The sequence below is a fragment of the Phaenicophaeus curvirostris genome, chromosome 2, assembly GCF_032191515.1.
Source record: "Phaenicophaeus curvirostris isolate KB17595 chromosome 2, BPBGC_Pcur_1.0, whole genome shotgun sequence".
NCBI classification, from domain to species: Eukaryota; Metazoa; Chordata; class Aves; order Cuculiformes; family Cuculidae; genus Phaenicophaeus; species Phaenicophaeus curvirostris.
Window position 1 is genome coordinate 84,927,615 of NC_091393.1, and position 20,539 is coordinate 84,948,153.

Genomic DNA, 20,539 nt, shown 5'->3' on the forward strand with positions numbered 1-20,539 from the left:
TTTTGACAGCAGCTGACTGATTTTTACGACCCTGTCCATTACAGTTATCTCAAAGGCTGCATCCAGCTGCTCTAAATCAGTGTTTAATCTGTGACTTACAAACTAAACTACGAGGCAGAATGTGCGAAAAGCCAAGGCAGGGGAAGGACAGCAAAGATGACAGGTAAAGATAATTTCATAGAGCTGCCATGTGGCTTAATTATCAAGTTGCTGCAATTGCACTGCTTATCCTCCTGGGACAGCAGAGTCAAGGTAGACCTTGCCTTGGCATCTCCCACACAGCTGCCTGGAAGGAGAGGAGGAACAAGCAACATCAATGTTGGCAGTGCTTTTGAAAACATTGTTTCTTCTAACAATGATTTGTCCCTCAAATTACTTAGCTTTTCTCAAAGGAACAGCACACATGGAATGGAGCTTAGTCAACCTGTTTACATTGCATCATCTAGTTTTATTGCCAGTGACTCAGCCGATTTCAGAAACTCTTTATAAAAACTCTGTTGTGGAAGAGTTGCATTAACTGAGCTGTGAGGAGTACAGCGCTGCACTTCTAACTGGAGAACAGGGAATCTATACGTTTCATGTGAAATTAGCTTGTAGCATTCCCAGACTACATGGTACATTGAACTCGCATCTTGCTTCTAACAGCACGGCCCTTGTTTTGCTCTCACTGAAGAAACTTCTCCTGCTGTCTATGGAGTAGATGGGGCCAACGGGACCTGGACCACAGATCAAACTAGTGCAAAATCTGCTTCTGGCCTCAGCTCCAGGACAAGCTAGTTATACTCCAGGTAAGCAGCAAAGGGTGATCTGGGCCAACAGAAACCATAGCATAACTTGCCTTTTTGCCTCTTGGTTCTTGCTTTTCTTCTTGTTTAGCCTAAATTGTGCATGGTCCTTCCGGTCCCTTGCCCTTTGGCCTAAGGGCTTTTCAGGAAAATGCAGCCAGCCCCTACTGCCCCTTGGGGCTGGGTTCATTAAGCCTCAGTGAAAAAGGTTAGGTACTTTTCTCCTAGGCAGAAAATAGCTTAAGAGTTTTGGCTGCCCACATCCAATCCTTTCTGCTACCCTTTAAAAAAACCAGTTATTATGGGCTCTTCTAACATCAACATGTTAGCTGTTAGTATGGTACCAATTCTTTAAAAATGAGAGGAAAGATGACAATCTTATCTTAGCTGAACAGCCATACACAGCAATGCCAAGGTTTCTGAATTAATAAAAAGCCGACAGCATTACAGATAAATGTATTTTAATTAGGATTAAATACTATCTCAAGGTATCTTGAAATCGCACTTGTACTGTACTAATAAACAGCCAGAGGCAATAAAAAAAGTCTGAAAACGTAAAAGTTCTAACATCCAACACATGACAGTAAGTGCTGCCATTTAAAGCAACAAGCACTGCTCTCCAAAACAGATATTCTTAGAGGAAAAAGTTGTAACATCTTTGTATGGACCAAAAAAATTTAAATTGAAGACTGGAAGAAATATATTAGTGCCTGCCTTTTTAAAAGTTTTTTTTTTTTTACATTAAATACAGTTTTCTTTTAAAAGCAAGGTACTTTCTAAATTCATGGTTTATATACTGTATGTACACAGAGCAAAAGATTGTACACTGGTATTGGATAAAGCAGTACTAATTAGCTATAAGCTCATATGGTGAACCAAATGCAAGATGACAAGTATAAGCGCTCTAGGAGAATTATCTCCATGGTTGGGATGAGAAAAGTAAAGTATCATGTATGTACAAACTGATTATTCAAATAAATCCCACAAACTCAACACTATTTGCCATGAAACTGTACATGCTGCTGCTAATCAATGGAAGTTTTACTGCAAGATCTGAACTGAGACCCACAAAGTAACCATTTTCTTCCTGTAACAAAGTGCATTAGCCATACAGAGAGCACTTACGCAAGTCGTCACTGCAACATATCACCCCTGGGGTGCAGGGGTCCAAGAAGAGCAGATTCTTACTGCAGTCTCAAGTCAAGTAGCCAACTGCATTTCTCCACTATACAAAATATGAAATGCCCCAAACAAGCCATAGGAAACTGAGATTGAAGCTACATTACGAAGTATCTCTATGTGCACTCTGCCTTTCTGCAGACACCTACAAATTAAAGAAGAAAGTCTGCACCTAAGTAACACCAGTTCAGACTAAAATGGACTGGCAGTGATTTCCATAATTAGTGCAACATTAACTCCTATCAAAGTGACTTACCACTCTTCAGATGGGCAATGAGCTTATTCAGGTTTTACAAAAACAGATAAACTAGAATGTTGTGGTGCAGAAAACTGTTTTCAGGTTTGTAGATTTTATTTTTTAAAGTCTACCCCATTAAAAACCCACCAAACAAATAGTTTGTGCCCTGGTTCAAAGACAACTGCCTCAAAAATGATTTTTTCTTTTTATTCTAGGGTTAACAGCAGGGCAGAGAGATTAAGGTTCTTCATGTTGAATATACTTTTGTTATTCAATTTACAGCTTCAGAAGAGGTTATTTGCTGTACTTTCAGGATGCTGGTCATTCTTGTCTTAGCCACTACACTGGTTTAAGGAACTGAATGTTTCTTCTTCTTTGATCAGGACAGAAGCAAGGTAACTTGTTTCTACACTGCATCAAGTTTCAAGTTTTAATGCTGTAAAAATCTAACATTCAACTACAGTTAAGAGAAACTTGCTACACAGCAAACTGCATCCAAATCTACCAGCTACTGGTGGGACCTTTAAATTAACTGTTAACAAGTTATTCAAAGCATCCAGACCTGGAAACATCAGATCACTCAGCCAGTGAGCCAGCAACTCCCTCCCCCTTTTTCATGATGCTTTAACAGATGCAACTGATGTGACCTCAGCACTGGAGCCGATGATTTCCATTGGTTAACTCCAATACTGGAAAGGGCTAGGGAGATCCTGTGTTGAGCCCAATGCAATATGCATTAGTGTCATGGAGCAGGAAGATCCCAGTGTCTACTTGTTAAAGTTCACACAAACCATACAGATACAGACAGGATAAAACACAGACTCAAAAAGATCCATTATGCTTGAAGAAAATTCCAAATAAAATGACATCTTCTGCACAGCCCAGCCTCAGACACAGCCACTCCTTTATCTAGTATAATAAACTCTGTAGTAAACTGTTTTTGACCTCCATAGAGAGTAGGAGTTGTCAAATTTAAGAAGATAAACTCCTCTCCCTGGGTACTGGTGGCTGCCAGCATACACTTCTTCGTGACAGTCTCGTCTGTACACAGGCACTATTTCATCTAGCTGAGGCTTGTTGGCATTCTTTTTGGCTTTTTCTTCACTGCTAGTATTTTCTGCAAGGGGGAGAAAAAAAAAAGGTGTCAGTTAACATGGGTGGATGCTCTACAAGAGAAAGTCAGACTGATTCATAGTGGACAAGGCACTCTTTGTTAGTTCAGAAATCAGATGGGTCGAAGGGGTTGATACCAAGGCTGTAGCTAAAGCATTCAAAAGCAGGAGGAACAATAAGCAATTTTACTGTTTGATACTAAAACTCACCACACCCGGGTCAGTTTGTGGAGATGTCAAACTCTAGTTTTCATTGCCAATACACCACAACTGACTTTGACTGATCTGACATACTTACTGCTACTGATCACTTAGTAGTAATATTCAGAAGGCCACTGCTTCCAATGACAGGGCAGTTCCTTCTAAGCAAATCACATGCTCAATTCAAAACATTTTCTGATGGAATGCTAGACATCCCAGTAAGTAAATGCTGTCATCTGTGTCCTGGTCACTATCAGGAACTGCTCTTTTAAGCTATTGTTGAAGTCTTGAGGAACTTCCTCCCCAGAAAAAGTTCACAAACAGCAGTGCAGGATTTTTCTTATGGTTTTCAGTGTGAAGATGTACTACGCTTTATTATGGCACAGGTTTCCATCTAGCTTACTGAACAGCTGAACTGTACAAGAGGGTACACTAAAAAGTAAGCAAAACTTAGGAAAAGGATTTTCACACTTTCAACTGCTTTAACCTATCTGTGACCAAACAAGGTGACTGAAGCTACTTTCAGAATTGCGCTTTCTAACCAAAATTGAAGACAGAATTGCAGCTGGATGGAAACTGGGGGAACTAGGAGATGACACAAGACAATCAGTAGAGTTTTCCCCCATGGCAAGCTCTGTAGGACTGGCAGTTTATATAAATAAGCATGTTTACCTTCTTCTTCATCCTCATCATCACTGGATTCGCTGACATGCACACTGACTGCTGTATTAGGGGAGTCTGTCCATTCAAAATACACCCCAAAACCAATGTCATAATTGTCTGTAGCAAACTCCCAAAAGAGGTAAGACCCCTCTTCATGAGTTGGTACTCTAACTGTAACCACTTCTCCTCTGCCCACTGTGATCACAGAGTCTGCATCCTGTCGAATTTTTTCCTTGAAGTCTTTTATCTGAGGCCGTGTCCACATTGATGGGGCAGCTATCACTGGAACAGAATCTGGAGAGAGAAGGGAAAAATTCCAGGTAAGCTTTTGTTTCAGTTATTTATGCTGCATGCTGAAGTGGACAGTTGAGCACTGCAAGCATCAGAATTGCTTTTAAGCAATTTATGTTTCGTTTTCCTTTTCTTTTTTTACTGATGCAACATCTTTTCAGTCGAAACTTGCATGAAATGCAGCGCCAGTCTAGATATAACACTGTACACTTATACACTACCAGTTTACCTATCTGCCACCCTTAAACCGATAGTGCCTACACAGAAAAGACTTGGAAGACAGAAGACTACAAGTGCCAGGGTTACATTGCACAGAAACCTTCACTGAAAGGATCTTTATGTGACAGAACCAGAGGCTGTGGATCTGTCAAACTGCCGAATATTGACTAAAGCAACTGAACACCTCACTACACAGACAGGATCTGTTCTAGTGTTTGTTCCACACTGCAATCTAAGCAGGTCTTTTGAGGACTACTGATTGTGGACTGAAGTACAGTAGTAACACCCAGAAGTGATGAGAGTGCTGCTGGGAGGCTACTCTTCCTGCTCTGCTTTCACAGCTTCCTAGAAGGTGTCTGAGGAAGGTGGGAAATGTGAAGAGAAAGCAGTCTGGACTGCACACAGGACAGGAATAAGTTACAGGTAGGGTGTCATTCAGACAGAAGAAGGAGGATTTGGCTTTATTTTAATCTCCAAGGCTAAATCAACACTCAATTTTGGATTGATTTCAACTAAGTTTGAACATACTTTTGCGCAGAACAGCTTTCAGCTAGAATTGTTATGCTTTTCCATCACTGCTGCAACAAAACAGTCTTCAAGTTGAGAGAGAAGGGAGGTTCTGGATCCCATTCACTCTGCTCTAAACACTTTTGCTGCTTCCTCTTTTCCTTCACCCAAAAACTGACTTTTGCCTGTGCAATATTGTTCTCCGTTAAGAGAAACTGGACCCAGGAATCAAATCTAGCTCTTGCATAGCACAATGAAGCCAAACAAAAACCCACAGTGATGACATCTAATACATCTGAAATCCCAAGGGAGGGTTTTGTGATTTATTTTAATTAAGGAGTCTAACTAAGACCTACCTTTTGGTCCATTCTCCAGTGCTTCTTCCAAAGCCTCTGGATCCAGCTCTTTTTCAGGGCTGTCTGCATGCACATTGGCCTGCCCATTAAGTGATGGGGTGTCCCCCGAGGCAGGTGCATTCACCTTCGATGTAGTAGTCAGAGGTGTCCCTGCTGCTGCCACAACCGCATCCTGCTGTTTTTGTAAGGCTGCCTGAAATGACAGAAATTAAGTCAACTACAACCAAACCCCCAAAAGATGTCTCCCTCTTCCAGCAAAAGGCATAAAGACCCTTTTTAAAACAAAGGCTCTCACTCCACGCTGCGAGGAGGCTTGACTTGAAAGACTAGAAGCAGCACACGTTGACCAGTGAGAATTACACGTACTTTGAATCAGAGGAAGCAAAGTCACTGATACAACATAACAACCATGCTGCTGGATTTAAGCAGGATGCATTACCCTTTTAGCTTCAAGGATTACTTCCCTGCCCTAGCTATCAGGGACTTCTGTAAAGCCTTTGACATGGTCTCCCACGACATCTTTCTCTCTAAATTGGAGAGATATGGATGTAATGAGTGGATTGTTCAGTGGATGAGGAAGTGGTTGGATGTTCACATCCAGAGAGTAGTGGTCAACAGCTTCATGTCTAAATGGAGATCCATGACAAGTGGTGGCCCTCAGGGGTCTGTACTGAGACCAGTGCTGTCTAGTATTTTCATCAATGATACATACAGCAAGATTGAGTGCACCCTCAGCAAGTTACCAAAAGACACCAAGCTGAGTGGTGGAGCTGCCACACCAGAATGACAAGAAATCGTCCAGAGGAACCTGGACAAGCTGGGGACTGCGTGAGCCTTGCAAGGTTCAACAAGGCCAAGTGCAAGGTCCTATACCTGCGTCAGGGCAATCCCAAGCACAAATACAGGCTGGGGGACAATAGGATTGAAAGCAACCCTGTGGAGAAAGACTTGGAGGTGCTGGTTGATGAGAAGCTTGACATGAGCTGGCAATGTGCGCTTGCAGCCCTGAAGGCCACCCATATCCTGGGCTGCATCAAAAGAAGCGTGGCCAGCAGGTCGAGGGAGGTGATTCTGCCCCTCTATTCTTCACTTGTGAGACTTCATCTGGAGTATTGTGTGCAGTTTTGGAGTCCCCAATATAAGAAGGATATAGAACTGCTGGAACGGGCTGAGCAGCTCTGCTATGAGGATGGGCTGAGAGCGTTGGTGCTGTTCAGCCTGGAGAAGAGAAGGCTTCAGGAAGACCTTGCAGAAGCTTTCCAGTACCTGAAGGGAGCTACAAGAAAGCTGGGGAGGGACTTTTTACAAGGGAATGTAGTGATAGGCTGAGGGGGAATGGCTTTAAATTGGAAGGAGGAAGATAAGACATCAGGAAGAAATTCTTCATGATGAGGGTGGTGAGACACTGGAACAGGTTGCCCAGGGAAATTGTGGGTGTTCCGTCCCTACAGGTGTTCAAGGCCAGATTGGGTGGAGCCTTGAGCAGCCTGTTCTGGTGGCAGGTGTCCCTGCCCATGGCAAGGGGATTGGAACTGGATGGCCCTTAAGGTCCCTTCCAACCCAAACCATTGTGTCACAAGCTGATCTCTAAGCAACAATGACAGAACAGCACTTTTTAACTGCACAAACAGATCCCAAGACAGGAGAGTTATAGGCGTCAAAAGGAAAGTACTCCTCAGAAGTGTTGCAGAGTCTACATGAATTTTCAAGGAAGTCCAAAGCAGATATAGACAATCTAACTGTTACATGCTGGGTTTTCATCTTTTCCTCTGTAAGAGTTGTCCAAGTTGAGAACTGAAAGACAAGCTTCATTGCTGGGCAGAGTTCTTATTTCATAAAACACTACAAAGGAAAGGCTGTTTTGCCCCAGGTCTTGGAGGGCGTTAGTCTCCTGTACATTGCAAGCAGACAGCCATGACTGAAAGAAAAAGTGCTGATGGCCTTGAATATTGGCATCAGCATCTCTGACACCTGAGTCTCAAGGGAGGACTATCAATTACAGAAGTCATCAAGGGCAAGACTGATGAGGCTACAGCTTTTGCTTACCACTGTGCCACCAAAGCATTGGTACCATGGTATCACCATTAAGCTTCAAGGGTAATTACAAAAGGGCAGGAAGCCTCTGACTTTCCTATACCACTTCAACTCCATCAAATTACAGTTTGGCTTGGAAAGGACTTTTAAGGATCATCTAGTCCAACCCGCCTGCCATGAACAGGGACTTGCTTCACTAGATCAGGCTGCTCACAGCTCCACACAATCTGATCTTGCGCACGTCCAGTGACTGGGCACCCACTACTTCTCTGGGCAACCTGATCCAGTGTCTGACCAACCCTCACCATAAAAAAACCAGATTTCTTCCTACGTCCAACCTAAATCTACAGAGACTCATTAAAACCACTGCCTCTGTCCTGTCACTACAGGCCCTGGTAAAAAAAGTCTTTCTCCATCTTTCTTATAAGCCCTCTTTTTATGAACTGAAAGGTTGCAATAAGGTCTTCCTAGAGCCTTGTCTTTTCCAGGCTGAACAACCCCAGCTCTCTCAGCTTCTCTCACCTACAAGAGGTGTTCCAGTTATTCGACCATTTTTGTGGTCTAACAGGTTCCACGTCTTTCTTGTCCTGGGGACCCCTGAGCTGGATACAGGACTTCAGGTGGGGTCTCATGAGAGCTGAGTGGAGGGGCAGAATCACTATCCCCCCCCAGGTAAAGCCCAGGCACAAAACGCTAGCAAAGAACTAATGTACTACTGCCACCCATTACTACCATATGAAAGTCTCTCCTCCCACCCAAGCAGTCTATTGCAGGCAAGAAACTAGATTAGATACTGATGTCAAACAGTAGATGGAAACAAAAGTCAGCAGCACTCAAGTTGATAGAGAGGAGCAATCTCAAACCCAGGAGTGATGTAACAGTGCTGCATGTGCGTTCAGCTGGAAAGACACAGCTGACCAAAGCCTGCTGTTCTGCACAATACCTCCATGGAGAATCACTTGAATAGGTTTGTGATCAGACCACTGGCATGTACCCCCATCCAATTACACACACAAAAGATGCAGCAGCAGAGCTCTTCACACTTGGTCTCCAAGAATAATATTGAACCAAGTAATTAGAAAAGTCTGTTTGGAACCGTCTTAACAACTGCTTCAGAAAAATATTCAAAAAGATTAAATAAAGGGCTTTGGTGTTTGAATCTGAAGCAGCCTTAGTCACAATGACACTACTGCTGCTTGTAGCAATTGGCTTTCAAGGGCAGACAAGTTAACACCTCCCAAAGACAGCCTGGGGCACAAAAATCGAAGTTTCTCAGCTGGCGAGTCATACCTGTTGCTGTGCAAGCTGGACTTGATACAACTGCTGCATGTATTGTTGATAATGTTGTTCTTGGAGCTGTCGAATTAGGATCTGCTGCTGTTCATAGTTGCCCGGATACTGCTGGGCTGCGTACTGCTGGAACTGAATAGCAGTCTGAGAGTTCAGTGCTGCCATTATCTGTTGCCTAGATTGGCGAGAGGAGAGTAGGAAGATTACAAGCAACTAAGGGTGTTGGGGAAATCCCTGTACTTAAGTGATGTAAGTGGCCTCAAAGATAGTTAATTCAATTTCAGCAAAACCACAATTAAAACAAATCTGCGTAAAAGTGGAGCCCAGAGGTAATATAAATGTGAATTTTGCCTAAGAATATGCAGAATAAAGAAGGAAGCAGCAATTTCTACCCAATGTTCGAAAACATCAAATGTCAAAAAAAAAAGAGCTCTTACATAATTCACAATCTGTAGTCTGATAAAGAGGCAGTACTAGGTGACTGAATTTCTCAAACAAGCAAGGGGAAAATCCCACATTTGGTAGCTCCAGAAAAATAGCATAAACCATTTTTCCAGCAGCGCTTCCACAAACATTGGTATGAACAGACTTGCTGTGGTATGGTAAATCTAAGAACACACTACATTACTATCTTAATTTCCCAGGATAGTATGCAAACGTGAAAAGCATGACTGACTGTAGCCTAATTCAAGACTGAAAAACCTACTGCCAAATAGGGCATTTATGTCTCAAACTCAAATGCTGAAACTCCAGCAGGAACACATGGGTTACTTATGCACAGGCTCAATTTTCCTCCTCTCTCCAAAGGGCTAACAGAAACTATATAGAAAAATTACTAGCTAGATCCAGGATTTGTCTCACGTGTTACATCTATCAGTGACCAGCTAGTAATGTTTCAGAGGAAGAAAGTGGTATCACACAGAGGGCAGGAGTAATTCCTCCCTTGCCAAAAATCATCCTCTAAAAGCTCCAGTATGCTGAAGGGCATGATTTACTACTCTTCAGCAAACTACCTGTATACATGTATCCACATTCCTCTTCTGTCTGAACTCTATCTCTGTAAGTTGCTACAACCACTCAATATATAACTGCTATTAATGTAAAAAAATCTCCTAACTTCAAGGCATAACACATTTTTTCTTAGTGCCATGAAATATCTTATATTCATTTACTTTACATTCCTCTGGCTTTCATCATGTTCAATAAGCAGTAAAACTTGTGGATTAATTATTTGCTCCCTTCTCAAAACCATTACATAAACAAGCACAGGATCTACTTCAGAGACAACTCCTGAAAAGACATTTTTATTATTGAAGAGAGCTGCTGACTGATGTAGAACAGTTTTGATTTACAGATCTTTTTAATATTATGCATGCAAAGCTAGATTAGCATCAGGATGCAATGGGAACAATGAAATTAACTACAGCTGTATATTTTAACAATTTAATTCAGGCTAGAAACAAAGGTTAAGTGCATTTGAATGTGAATTTTGTATTCCTTCTAGGAAGAGTTTAAAATCTAGTGACTGACAATGCACAAATGAGTTCTGCAGACACTTCACACTTCCTAGAGAGATTGTTAAGGCCGTAGTGTTATACTACTAAGTTAGAAAATTTCAGCCATGCATTCAAAAAAAACCCATTAATTGTAGTTACCCTTTTCAAGTTTCCACCTTCCATAAAAGGATAGAAACTTTCAAGTTACAGTTCAAGCAACACTTCCAGATGGACATTAACTCTGCTCAGTTGAGTGCAGCATTAATCATTCAATAAGCAAAGCCACAAGTTCTCATGAGGTGCAGCCCTTAAAGCCCCAAAAGCTTCTCTTTTAACAAAGCTTCTCTGGTAATTTCGTCTGAGAAGACTGCATACAATAATACATTAATTATTTTCTGCACAGTGTTCATTTTAATGAAGGATGCAAATGTCATTGCCAGACCCAAGTACTCTGAACTTCACAGGTATTCAATTCTAGCATAACTATTTAAACAGCTGGAATTATCTCAAATGCAAAGTAGTTATTTTCTTTGAAGTGCTGCTTGTTTCAGCTACTCACTTCTGCTGCTCCATCCGAAGACGTTCCTCCTCTATTCTCCTCCTCTCTTCTTCTTCTCTTCTCAGTCTTTCCTCCTCTTCTCGCCTACGTTTTTCTTCTTCTTTCTGTAAACGTTCACGCTCCTCTTCTTCACGCCGCCTTCGTTCTTCCTCTTCTCTTCTGCAACATCCACTCAATAAGCTATTTCAGCATTCCTACAATCCTCAGGTGAGTTATTTTGAACATGCTATAACCTGCCTTTTGCCTGCCCAATAAGGCTTTTTGTTCAGCATCATCCCCTCCCACTTCAATTTGACTGGAATAGTGTCTTATTGGACCCAAGATGAAAACACATTACTGTTTATTTTTACTGCACTGTGCAGTATAAGTGGAAATTCTATATTATATTTTGATATTCATTCCAACCTATTACTATATTATCCTTAGCAGAAAGCAGTAGAAAAAATTGTCTGGGAACCTTAAGCGCACATTCCTAAGTTCAACATATGTTCAATAATTACATGGATACTATAGTTTAATAATCACATGATATATAAATGATAGTAGAAGATGGCCTTTGTCAAGTTGCTAACCCACAAGAGAAAAAGGAGTTTAAAGCACCTGACAGTTCCATGTTCTGTATACCTTTAGTCCACAGACCTATCAGGGCAGACATTTAATGATGCATGTATTTCTTAAACAGATGACAGGATCAGCAAAATTTTAAAACCTCCTTATATTCTAGGTGTTCACCTCAGAAACAATCTTTCATTACTGTATGTTAAAGTAAGTAAAAAGGCTTAAAAGAGATCAAATAGCCACCTAAACTGCAAGCATTTCTCTTCCCAAGATGATTTCAACCTGAGCTAGTTGTGATACTGTCCATAGGTCAAGAGTTATACACTCAATATAATCCAACACCAAAAGACTCAAACATTACCTTTTCTTTTCTTGTTCTTCTTTCTCTATCTTGTGGGAAGTGACATAAGTTGAAAACAAGTGGCAGCACCTATTCAGAAGCTTAACAAATTCTGTCATAGCTTTTTGCTTTGACATGTTTCCAAGGGCAGCCCATTCCTTCCTGAGAGAGAGAAGTCAGCTGAAATAACAGAACACTCAACTCTTTTTGAGTCAGTAGTGACCTCTGAGAATCCAGCAAAGAAATTTAAAAAAACAAGCTGGGAGACCACGGACCAAACTTTATCATGTGCAGTTTCAGAAAACCAACAATTTTTTCCCAAAGACAGAGTTTAAACATGTAGGCTTCAGTGCTCTCTTCTGCCTGCACCAGAACAACACTTTCAAACAGACATAACTGAGTGCTTACATGAAATCTTGTACATACCATGCACCCTACTTTGAATTCTGAACTTCGTCCAAAACCTTCCCAGACACAAATAATCCTTAAAATATTTTTTACCCCTCTTCCACTCTAGATTGTGGAAAAAAATGCATTTGTTTTCCCAGATGAGCAAACATGGTAACAACCACCAATTATAGCACTTGAGCTAGTTGAACGCAACAGCCTGGTTCTTCCTAAGGGAAGGCTACATCCATGTGGGAAAAACTAGTGCACCAAGTCCAGCTCCGAGATGCCAGCAGTGTGTTGCACATTGCCTTCACATTGGAAATGGCAACAATGCACACCAGAAGTGCAGCCTAAACTGCAAGCAATACAAGAGACAGGCCTGAGACTGCTCAGATCTCATAAAAATGTACTCAGTTTGAATGCAACAGGTATCCGATTTCAGAAGTTATCTTTGATATTAACAAAAGGTATGGCAAACGTCACTATCATTGGCAAAAGGCTTAGCTTGCTGGAACCCTGCTCTGGAGCTGGGATGAAACACAGGCCTGCACACTGATGTTCAGGTAATCAAGTCTTAAACTCTTACGAGAAACTGATTTGCCAGATTTCTAAGATGTATTTGAAGAGGCCACTCTCACTATCCACTATCATACATTCACACACTTGTCTTCTGTATGCAACCCACATACTTGTCTTCTTACTGCAGAAACTGGATGATGTTTTCTTCGTGCTGGAAAAGCAGAGTTAAGATCAACAAGAGCACCAGTCCTTTTACCTTCTATCATTCCCCAGCACATCAAAGAATCCAACTTCAGGGCAAGTGTCAGCATTGTAAGGTCCCAGCAGAACCTGCTTGTGCAGTGCCACAAGTTTGAGTTTTTCTTCATAAGTTGGATGGAAGGCTTTGCCATCTTTTTCTGCAGAAAAAAAAGAAAATTTCACTGTTGTAATTAATTGATTGAGCACAGGACAGAAAAGAGCATTTTGTATAACCACTACCACAATTTCCTCTGCAGAAAAGGAATGAGTCACAAAAGGTTAGACAAAATTAAGTCAGTTCTATTCAAGTAAGTATAGATCTGCCCAGAAGAAACATCTACTTCACCTGTGGAAAATTAATCATTAAATGGTTTTCATCATAGCATCTAGAGTGAATCTTGGCTAGTAAGTTATCATAAATATTTATGTTAATTAGTTGAACATTGTACCATATGGATCCATATCTCTGAAATATTTAAAAACGTTAAGCTGAATTCAAATGTGTCCTGCCAAATCTATTGTAGTGTGGATAGGAAGGATTTTCCACAAAGAAGGATGTGATGTTAACTTCATAGACTGCTCTCCTTTCATGCTCTTCATGTTGACGAAAGCGGAACAGGCAAGGTTTAAGGGAAGGGAAAACTGCAGAGACGAAAAATTAGAATTTAGGGAAAGTTTTCTTTGAGGCAATTTGATCACTGTGCTTTGCCAAGGCACCTGAAATAACCCCTCACAGGGAAATCTTAGAGGTGACTCCCTCAGCAACAATGTGCACGCAGAGCTCTGGCTGTAAGATGCAGGCAACATAAGCCATAATCAGAACTTCAATGGCTCCACAGTAACACTTCTGAAGGAGCCCTCATTAGATCCCACCACACATGGGAAGAAAAGACTTGCACCAATCTAAAATGATATATGAATTAGTCAGCTAGGACTTACCTCAGCACATTTAAACTGTCAAAACAAATCAAAGAAACAGGCACTGTTACACATAATTATACTGCTCATTAAGAACAGATCTTTTTCTTGAACAGGAGAACAAATAAATAAGCATCATCTCCTTTTGGAAGGGCCGAAACCAGGAAACCATTATCAGACATAAACAACAGACATTTCATATGATTGTACTAAATGCTCTCCTTGTAGTCGGGAACCACAGGCAGAGCTGCCACTAGTTTCCAGCTCTCCTTTTACAGTAAAGGCCACTTCAGAGCAAGTTGTTTAAAGCCCCAAACTGAACAGTCCGATGCACATCCAGATTTTGGGGCTGACAATTAGATACTGCAAAATTGCCCAGCTGATGCTCGTGAATGAGGTATTAACAGGAAAAGAAGTAAAATTCAGAACAAAAGAGGGGGTGAAATATCTCTGCTACGGCTTATTAAGGAACTCGGAGCAAATAGTCCTGAAAATTGAGAATTAGAGACACCCCAGAGGATGCAGGTCACAACAAGAACCTGTATTTTTGATAGCATAAGTTCAGCATACTACTGGACTTACTCACTTAAAACATCACAAGGGACCATTACATGCATGCTATTAATTTTGAAGCCAGAATCAAAGAATTAGGAAGGTAAACATTTAATCACTTATTATCTACTCCTAGAGGTCCACTTCACTCTTCCAGAATCTTATATATTTACTCTCCTCCCAGTGTCACACAATCTTACAGCAAATCTCTCTTCTACGTTATAAAAACAGAAGCCTTCATCCACAAAAACACCTGTTGGGGTGGAGGGAGCAGGGATGTAAAGACTGAAGCAAACTCTACTCAGTGGCATCTAGTAAAAGGACAAGAGGCAGCAGACAAACTGAAATGTAGGAAATGCCACTTATAGACGAGGTTGCTTGTTTTTTCTTTAACTGTGAGAGTGATCAAGCACTGGAACAGGTTGCCCAGCGAGGCTTTGAAGTTTCCATCCTTGGAGATAATCAAAACAAACAGTCCTGAGAAGCTTGCTCTGAAAATGGAGAGCTGAACACTAGAGTCCCCAGAGGTCCCTTCCCACTGAAACAAGTCTATAATCCTTAAGAGATGCAAACCACCATTTCCTGGTAAGCTCTCTCACTGGGTCTCGGGTCCCCTGCCCTCAGGCCACCCAAAGAGCTCTTTGGCTTTTCCACGATTCTTCACACCTCACATTTAACTCAGAATTTGCTTATTAAGTAACAAACACTTCCACTTGTCTCAAGAAACTGCACACGCTTTGAAATCATACTTAATATCCTGGGGCAGCATGCTTAAAAGCAAGGCAATTGATAAGGGTATTACACTGAAATTTTGCCAGGCTTGTGAACAAAGTTCACTTCTCAAGGGGAAGCCTACGGCACAGTTCACCTTGCACAACCAGCATGTCTACAGTTGTCTGCCAGAAAACATAGCTACTCACTGTACTAGACTGCTACCTGAGCCAGTTAACATCATCATTACTTGAACTCTGTTTTGAAGAGCATTAAAGGGAAATAAACCCTTTGTTTCCCATGCTGTACACAGCATACCTGCATTTTCATGCAACGGAGAATTCAGATCTCAGGCCTTAATTATGGGAGGAAGCCAAAAACTGCGTTTACAAGTAAAGGTGACCCAAGGGAAGAAGAAAAAACTAGTTAAATAAAAGAGGAAAAACAGATGAGAAAAATATGAGACCAGCATTCGGTGACTTGTAGATAATGCAGATTAGAAGCAAATTCTCAGCAAAATATTTGGAGCCAGTCAAGAGAGTAAAGTTGTATACTAGTCAAATTCTTCACCAGGAACTACACTGCATAATTATCCCAAAGATGTGGAACAGCTGCCATTAAGTGAACCACAGGACCTGAAGCCTTCTGCCATATTTGACTCTGCAGATAAGAGCATTAGTGAGTCCAGGCAAGCAGAAGTGCTGAATTTATTCAAGCATCCATGAATGCACCATTTAAGTAGGTATTACCCACGCAGCAGCCAGGAAGCTGAAGAACATCAAAGAGCTCTAGAGAATACTGAGAAATCCAAAGATATGCGCAGCAACTATACAACCCTCCCTATGCCAGTAATATGCCTGACCCAAGAGGGCCAGAGGAAGGCTCAGCTTCCTTACAGAAGATTAGGAAATGTCTTTTTCTGACAATACTTCAAACCATCATTCACTCAAAATGGCCATTTCTCAAGTCAGCTGAGCCCTACGCTTAAGCAGCAGCCACTAACAGATCCAACACAAGCAGTGATTAAGGGGATGCTTACACACAGGAGGCAGGCTATGGACCTACTGCAGACTGCATACAACATCGTAAGGGCCCCCAGAATACACACGCACACAGAGATGTACATTGCTGATGACATGAAGTACTTCACCCAGAACAGAGAGAGACTGGCTCCCACTTACTGCAAGCTCAGGCCTTGATGTGTGCCATGAAAACTCTTGTTACTCTGCTGTCACCCCTGGAAGGGAAATCCCTGCATTATCCAGACCACTGCTCTCCTTGACAGTGGCTACTTTGTTCAAATGCCCACAAAACTGAGATCCATTGAGGCAACTCACTTAAACATTCCAGAAAAACAGTACTTAGAGTAACAACAACCCTCCTTGCATTACAGGTAATTAACCGTATGCTTGAAATCCACTGTTTGCATCGACATGCAAACAGAAAGATGATGCCATAACTAGCAATGAAAAGTAGATAATGGAGGCTTATGTCACTACATAGCACGGTAACATTGACATGAGTTGGTATAAACCTGTAAATTCAGACTCAAGGGAGTCTGAAATATGCTTAAGAAGAGGCTGTGTCATGCAAGATACTGTTCCTCCCAAGTAACTACCGATTATTTTTTCCTGTAAGAAGTATCACACAAAATGATGCAGCTTCCACTCCAATTTCACCTACTACACTCCCTCTAAATGCCTAATTCCCATGGGATAGCATCCTATCGAGTCATCTAGAAGAAGGCTAGAAAACTGTTCGTGAACTGCGATTTTTTTAGCTCATAGCTTTTAAAAAGGCAGATGTCGCATATACTAATGCTGTTCATTTGCAAAGTTTTAATAAGACCAAAACAGAAAATCACAAGAAGGGAATCACTGCCTGTAGATCCTAGTACACTCTTACACTTCTCTCCCAAAGATGTTCTGCATCAATAGACGAGTTCCCAACCAGCCCTTCCAATTAAATGTGATCAAAGCTCAACTTCACATCAAATGTAGACACTTTTTAGCAGCTTTCAGACTCTTGAAAACAAGAGCCTACTTAACTTATGAATTATAATCATACCATCAAATAAGCCCTCAAAAAAAAAAAAGGCCAAACAATTAATTTAGAATTATGTATTGCTGAAGTTGAAGATGCATTCTTGTCAGGGTAAGAGGAAATAACTCAGAGCAGTCAAACAAAATCAGAGTATTAGAGTACTTAACATATCAGTAAAGCCTTCAGATAGCAAAATGATACAGTTTGTATACTGTCTACTCAGACGTGCTGCACTGCAAATCACTTTAGGCAGTACATAAACACTTTGGGGACTGTCACATACTGAAGGGTGGGTGCACCTGTATTTCAGTGGCAGGATATAGGAAGCCATAAGGTATGGCTGGTAGTGGAAGAGATTTGCTGGCAGAGCTATGCAAGCCACCCCCTCCTTCTGTAGGGCACAGTTTACACCTTCAACAAGTTACTTCCACCAGCATAGCACTAGCAGCTCAACAAGCAAAATAAACCATCAGACACGCTTCTACTTTGCCAGCTGCACAATTACAGACAGTCCAAGAGACAAAAAAATGTACCCATTTCAGTAACGTAACTGAGTTCTCCACTGCACGCTGGATCCAGTGCAGCAGAACAGCTTCTTAAAGGCAGCCAAAATGCTGTTAGACCTCAACCAGGCTCAACAGAGAAGTAAGGGGAAGAGTGCATATTGTAAGGAAGGCTCTTGTTTCTCACAGAGAAGTGGACGGGAACACTATTAACCTTTTATTTTCTGTGACACTGTTATTCTGAAATGCTTTCTTCACAAGCAATTATGGATGCTAAAAAACCTAGTACACATCTCTTGCACAGCCTAAGGCCTGATAGCTAAAGTGATTGAGGGACAAGCATTTCAGATTTGCATCTGTCGTTGAGAAGTGCTTCCCTAATCACTTGTTTGTTCCACCGTAGCTGTGTAAGTACTTAATATACAGTGTGGCATGCTTATTAACAAGCTTTAAGAAAGATTTTCAAAGACACCTCCCAACTCAAATTCCATATAGTTTTTAGAGGAATGATTAGACACAACATCTCAGCATTAACCTGTTAACATGGGTCAGCCTTCAAATCCCTCATATGATGCTCCTTGAAGTAAAGGAGGAATCTGCATTTGTTCCTTAGCACCTACAAGGCTGCCCACTCCCACAGCTGGACAGAGGATGCATGAAAATAATTTGGAAATAAGATTAATTATTTTCGGAGCCATGCAGATGTAGAACAAGCAGGCAAGATCACTAATCAAAGTACTTGTAGCTCCTGTAACTCATCATCACATCTATAAATAAAACCCCTCATGATAAGGCACTTTAATGAAAAAAAGTACAGATGAAAATAAGGGCAATGACTTCATCCAAATTTTATTCCAGCCATAGTGACAGAGGAACAAGGCCTTCATTAGGAAAGTCTGACACCTCCATACAACATGGAGAAGTTTCCTCTTAAGAGGGAAACCATGCACTACAAGAAATTGCAGAAAGTTAAAAAAAAAAAAAGAGCAGCAGTGAGACGAAACATGTTGAAATTAAGCTTTTAATAAAAGGAAGGCAACAACGAACCCACTGTTGAGACAAGACAACACAATGAACTGGAACCTAGACACAAGTAACACTCCACTGATTTTTTTACCATCCAAGAGGAGATAAATGCTGAGCATAAATTTAAAATGTGAAACATAATAGCCATAGGTTATAAATAATGCAGATAAGCTCATTCATAGTGTGCAATTTTTACACCGTCAATAGCAGTTCTAGTAGCATATTTAACTCAATACAAAATAAAACCATGGTTGACTGAGATAACAAATTTACTGCTGCAGAGACATTTCTTTCTGCATCATGTTTTAAGAACAAACACTCATCAAACCAAACCAGAGCCCTTTCAAGCAGCTTGTTTCACATGAAGAGTAAAGAGAGAGAAGTCACAGTGCTTCAAACCTGACACACAGTTGCAGCAGCTTCTGACACAGGAGAAAGAAAAGAAGAAAAAATAAATCAAGACCCTTATGGTTCTTACAGCTAAAGAAAAAAAGTCTCAGTATGTCAGCATGCTAAGAAGAAAACTAAGAAAACAGTTTTGTGGAAGGGCATCAGAAAAAGGGCAAAAGAAGCAGAGCTCAAGAAAACTGCTTGGAGCCTTACATGCTCTTAATGACTATCAGGGTGCAAGTCAGCAGTCAGGTGAGGAAAACAGAGAACTTTGTCATTCTAGCACAGCTTCCATCCGCCGCTATATTTGCCCCTAGAAGAGGCAGCTTTCCTGGGGTGTCATCTAACAAGCGACTGCCACAAGGCTGACCTTCCCACACACAGAGTTTTATCTTCCCTAGCACAGGCAGGCCGCTAGACTGTCTGTCCTGTGCCCCATGTTGAACAGAGCCGCCTGAAAGCCAGCAAAGCACAATGCAACACTACAGCGAAGGCAACTCTTCCTCCAAACCCACCCCCAGGGTTTGTCAAGGCTCCCTCGCACAGCTGTCAACTGGAGTTATGACAGCAGTCGAGGTGGCTAAGCCAGACCTAAAATCAGAACCCCACGGAGACAGCAGGAGCTCTCAGGCCAGTGCCCGGTCCGTCAGCAGACCTGACAACACTCGAAGACAGCAGACTCACTCTTTGCCTGCGCTCACAACATTTTCCTCCGCTCGCAAGGTTTCTTTCGCTTGCCTCGAACAAGGATTATTTTTGCTCCGTTCGTAGAGGGGGTGGTGCAAGCCCTCGGAAGCGCCCCCCGAGCCGGCGGAGCGGGAGCCCCGCGGCCCCGGGCGGCCTCCCGGCTCCCTCCCGGCACCGGCTCCCGCCTCGCACAGGACAGGCGCGTCCCCGCCGGCCCGCGAGACGCCGCTCGCCCGGCTCCCGGGGCCTCACCTTTGAAGAAGCGGAGCGCCAGGCCGTACAGCTCCTCCAGCGCGAAGCCCCAGCGCCGCTCCGGGCTCAGCGCCGCCTCCTCCGCGCCGCCGGCCTCCGCCTGCCCCGCCGAGCCGGGCCCCGCACCGTTCTGCCCCGCCGCGGGCTCCCCCGGCCCCGCCTCGCCCCGCGGCGCCTCGGCGTTGGGGCTCAGCGTCAGCCCGTCCACCGACACCTCGAGCCGGTCCGAGCCCACCACCGCCGCCATCCTCCTCCCGCCGCTCCCGCTGCGCCGCGCCGGCCACGTCCCGACTTCCGGCTCCGCGACCCGGAACTTCCGGGTCCGCAGCCGCCCGCGCGCGCCCGCCCCGCCCCTGCGCGCGTCCCCACCCCCCGCGGCGCCTGGTGGGGGGACCCGGGGAACCCGGGCCGGGGGGCGGCCTTGCACCCCGTCCGGACCTGCCGCTCCCCGTCCAGGCCTGCCATTCCCTAGTCAGCCCT

The 20,539-nt window shown here is 42.8% G+C and overlaps 1 protein-coding gene across 1 annotated transcript; it reads right to left on the bottom strand.

The window, feature by feature from the left end:
- Nucleotides 1-1,229: 1,229 nt before the first annotated feature.
- Nucleotides 1,230-20,338, bottom strand: ACBD3 (acyl-CoA binding domain containing 3). The gene is made up of 8 exons (XM_069852746.1): nucleotides 20,060-20,338; nucleotides 12,994-13,135; nucleotides 11,850-11,990; nucleotides 10,931-11,089; nucleotides 8,876-9,050; nucleotides 5,552-5,744; nucleotides 4,188-4,472; nucleotides 1,230-3,319 (listed from the first exon to the last, which is right to left on the bottom strand). Exons 1-8 carry the CDS (start codon nucleotides 20,304-20,306, stop codon nucleotides 3,108-3,110), a joined length of 1,554 nt encoding a protein of 517 aa, XP_069708847.1. The 5' UTR covers nucleotides 20,307-20,338; the 3' UTR covers nucleotides 1,230-3,107.
- Nucleotides 20,339-20,539: the final 201 nt, after the last annotated feature.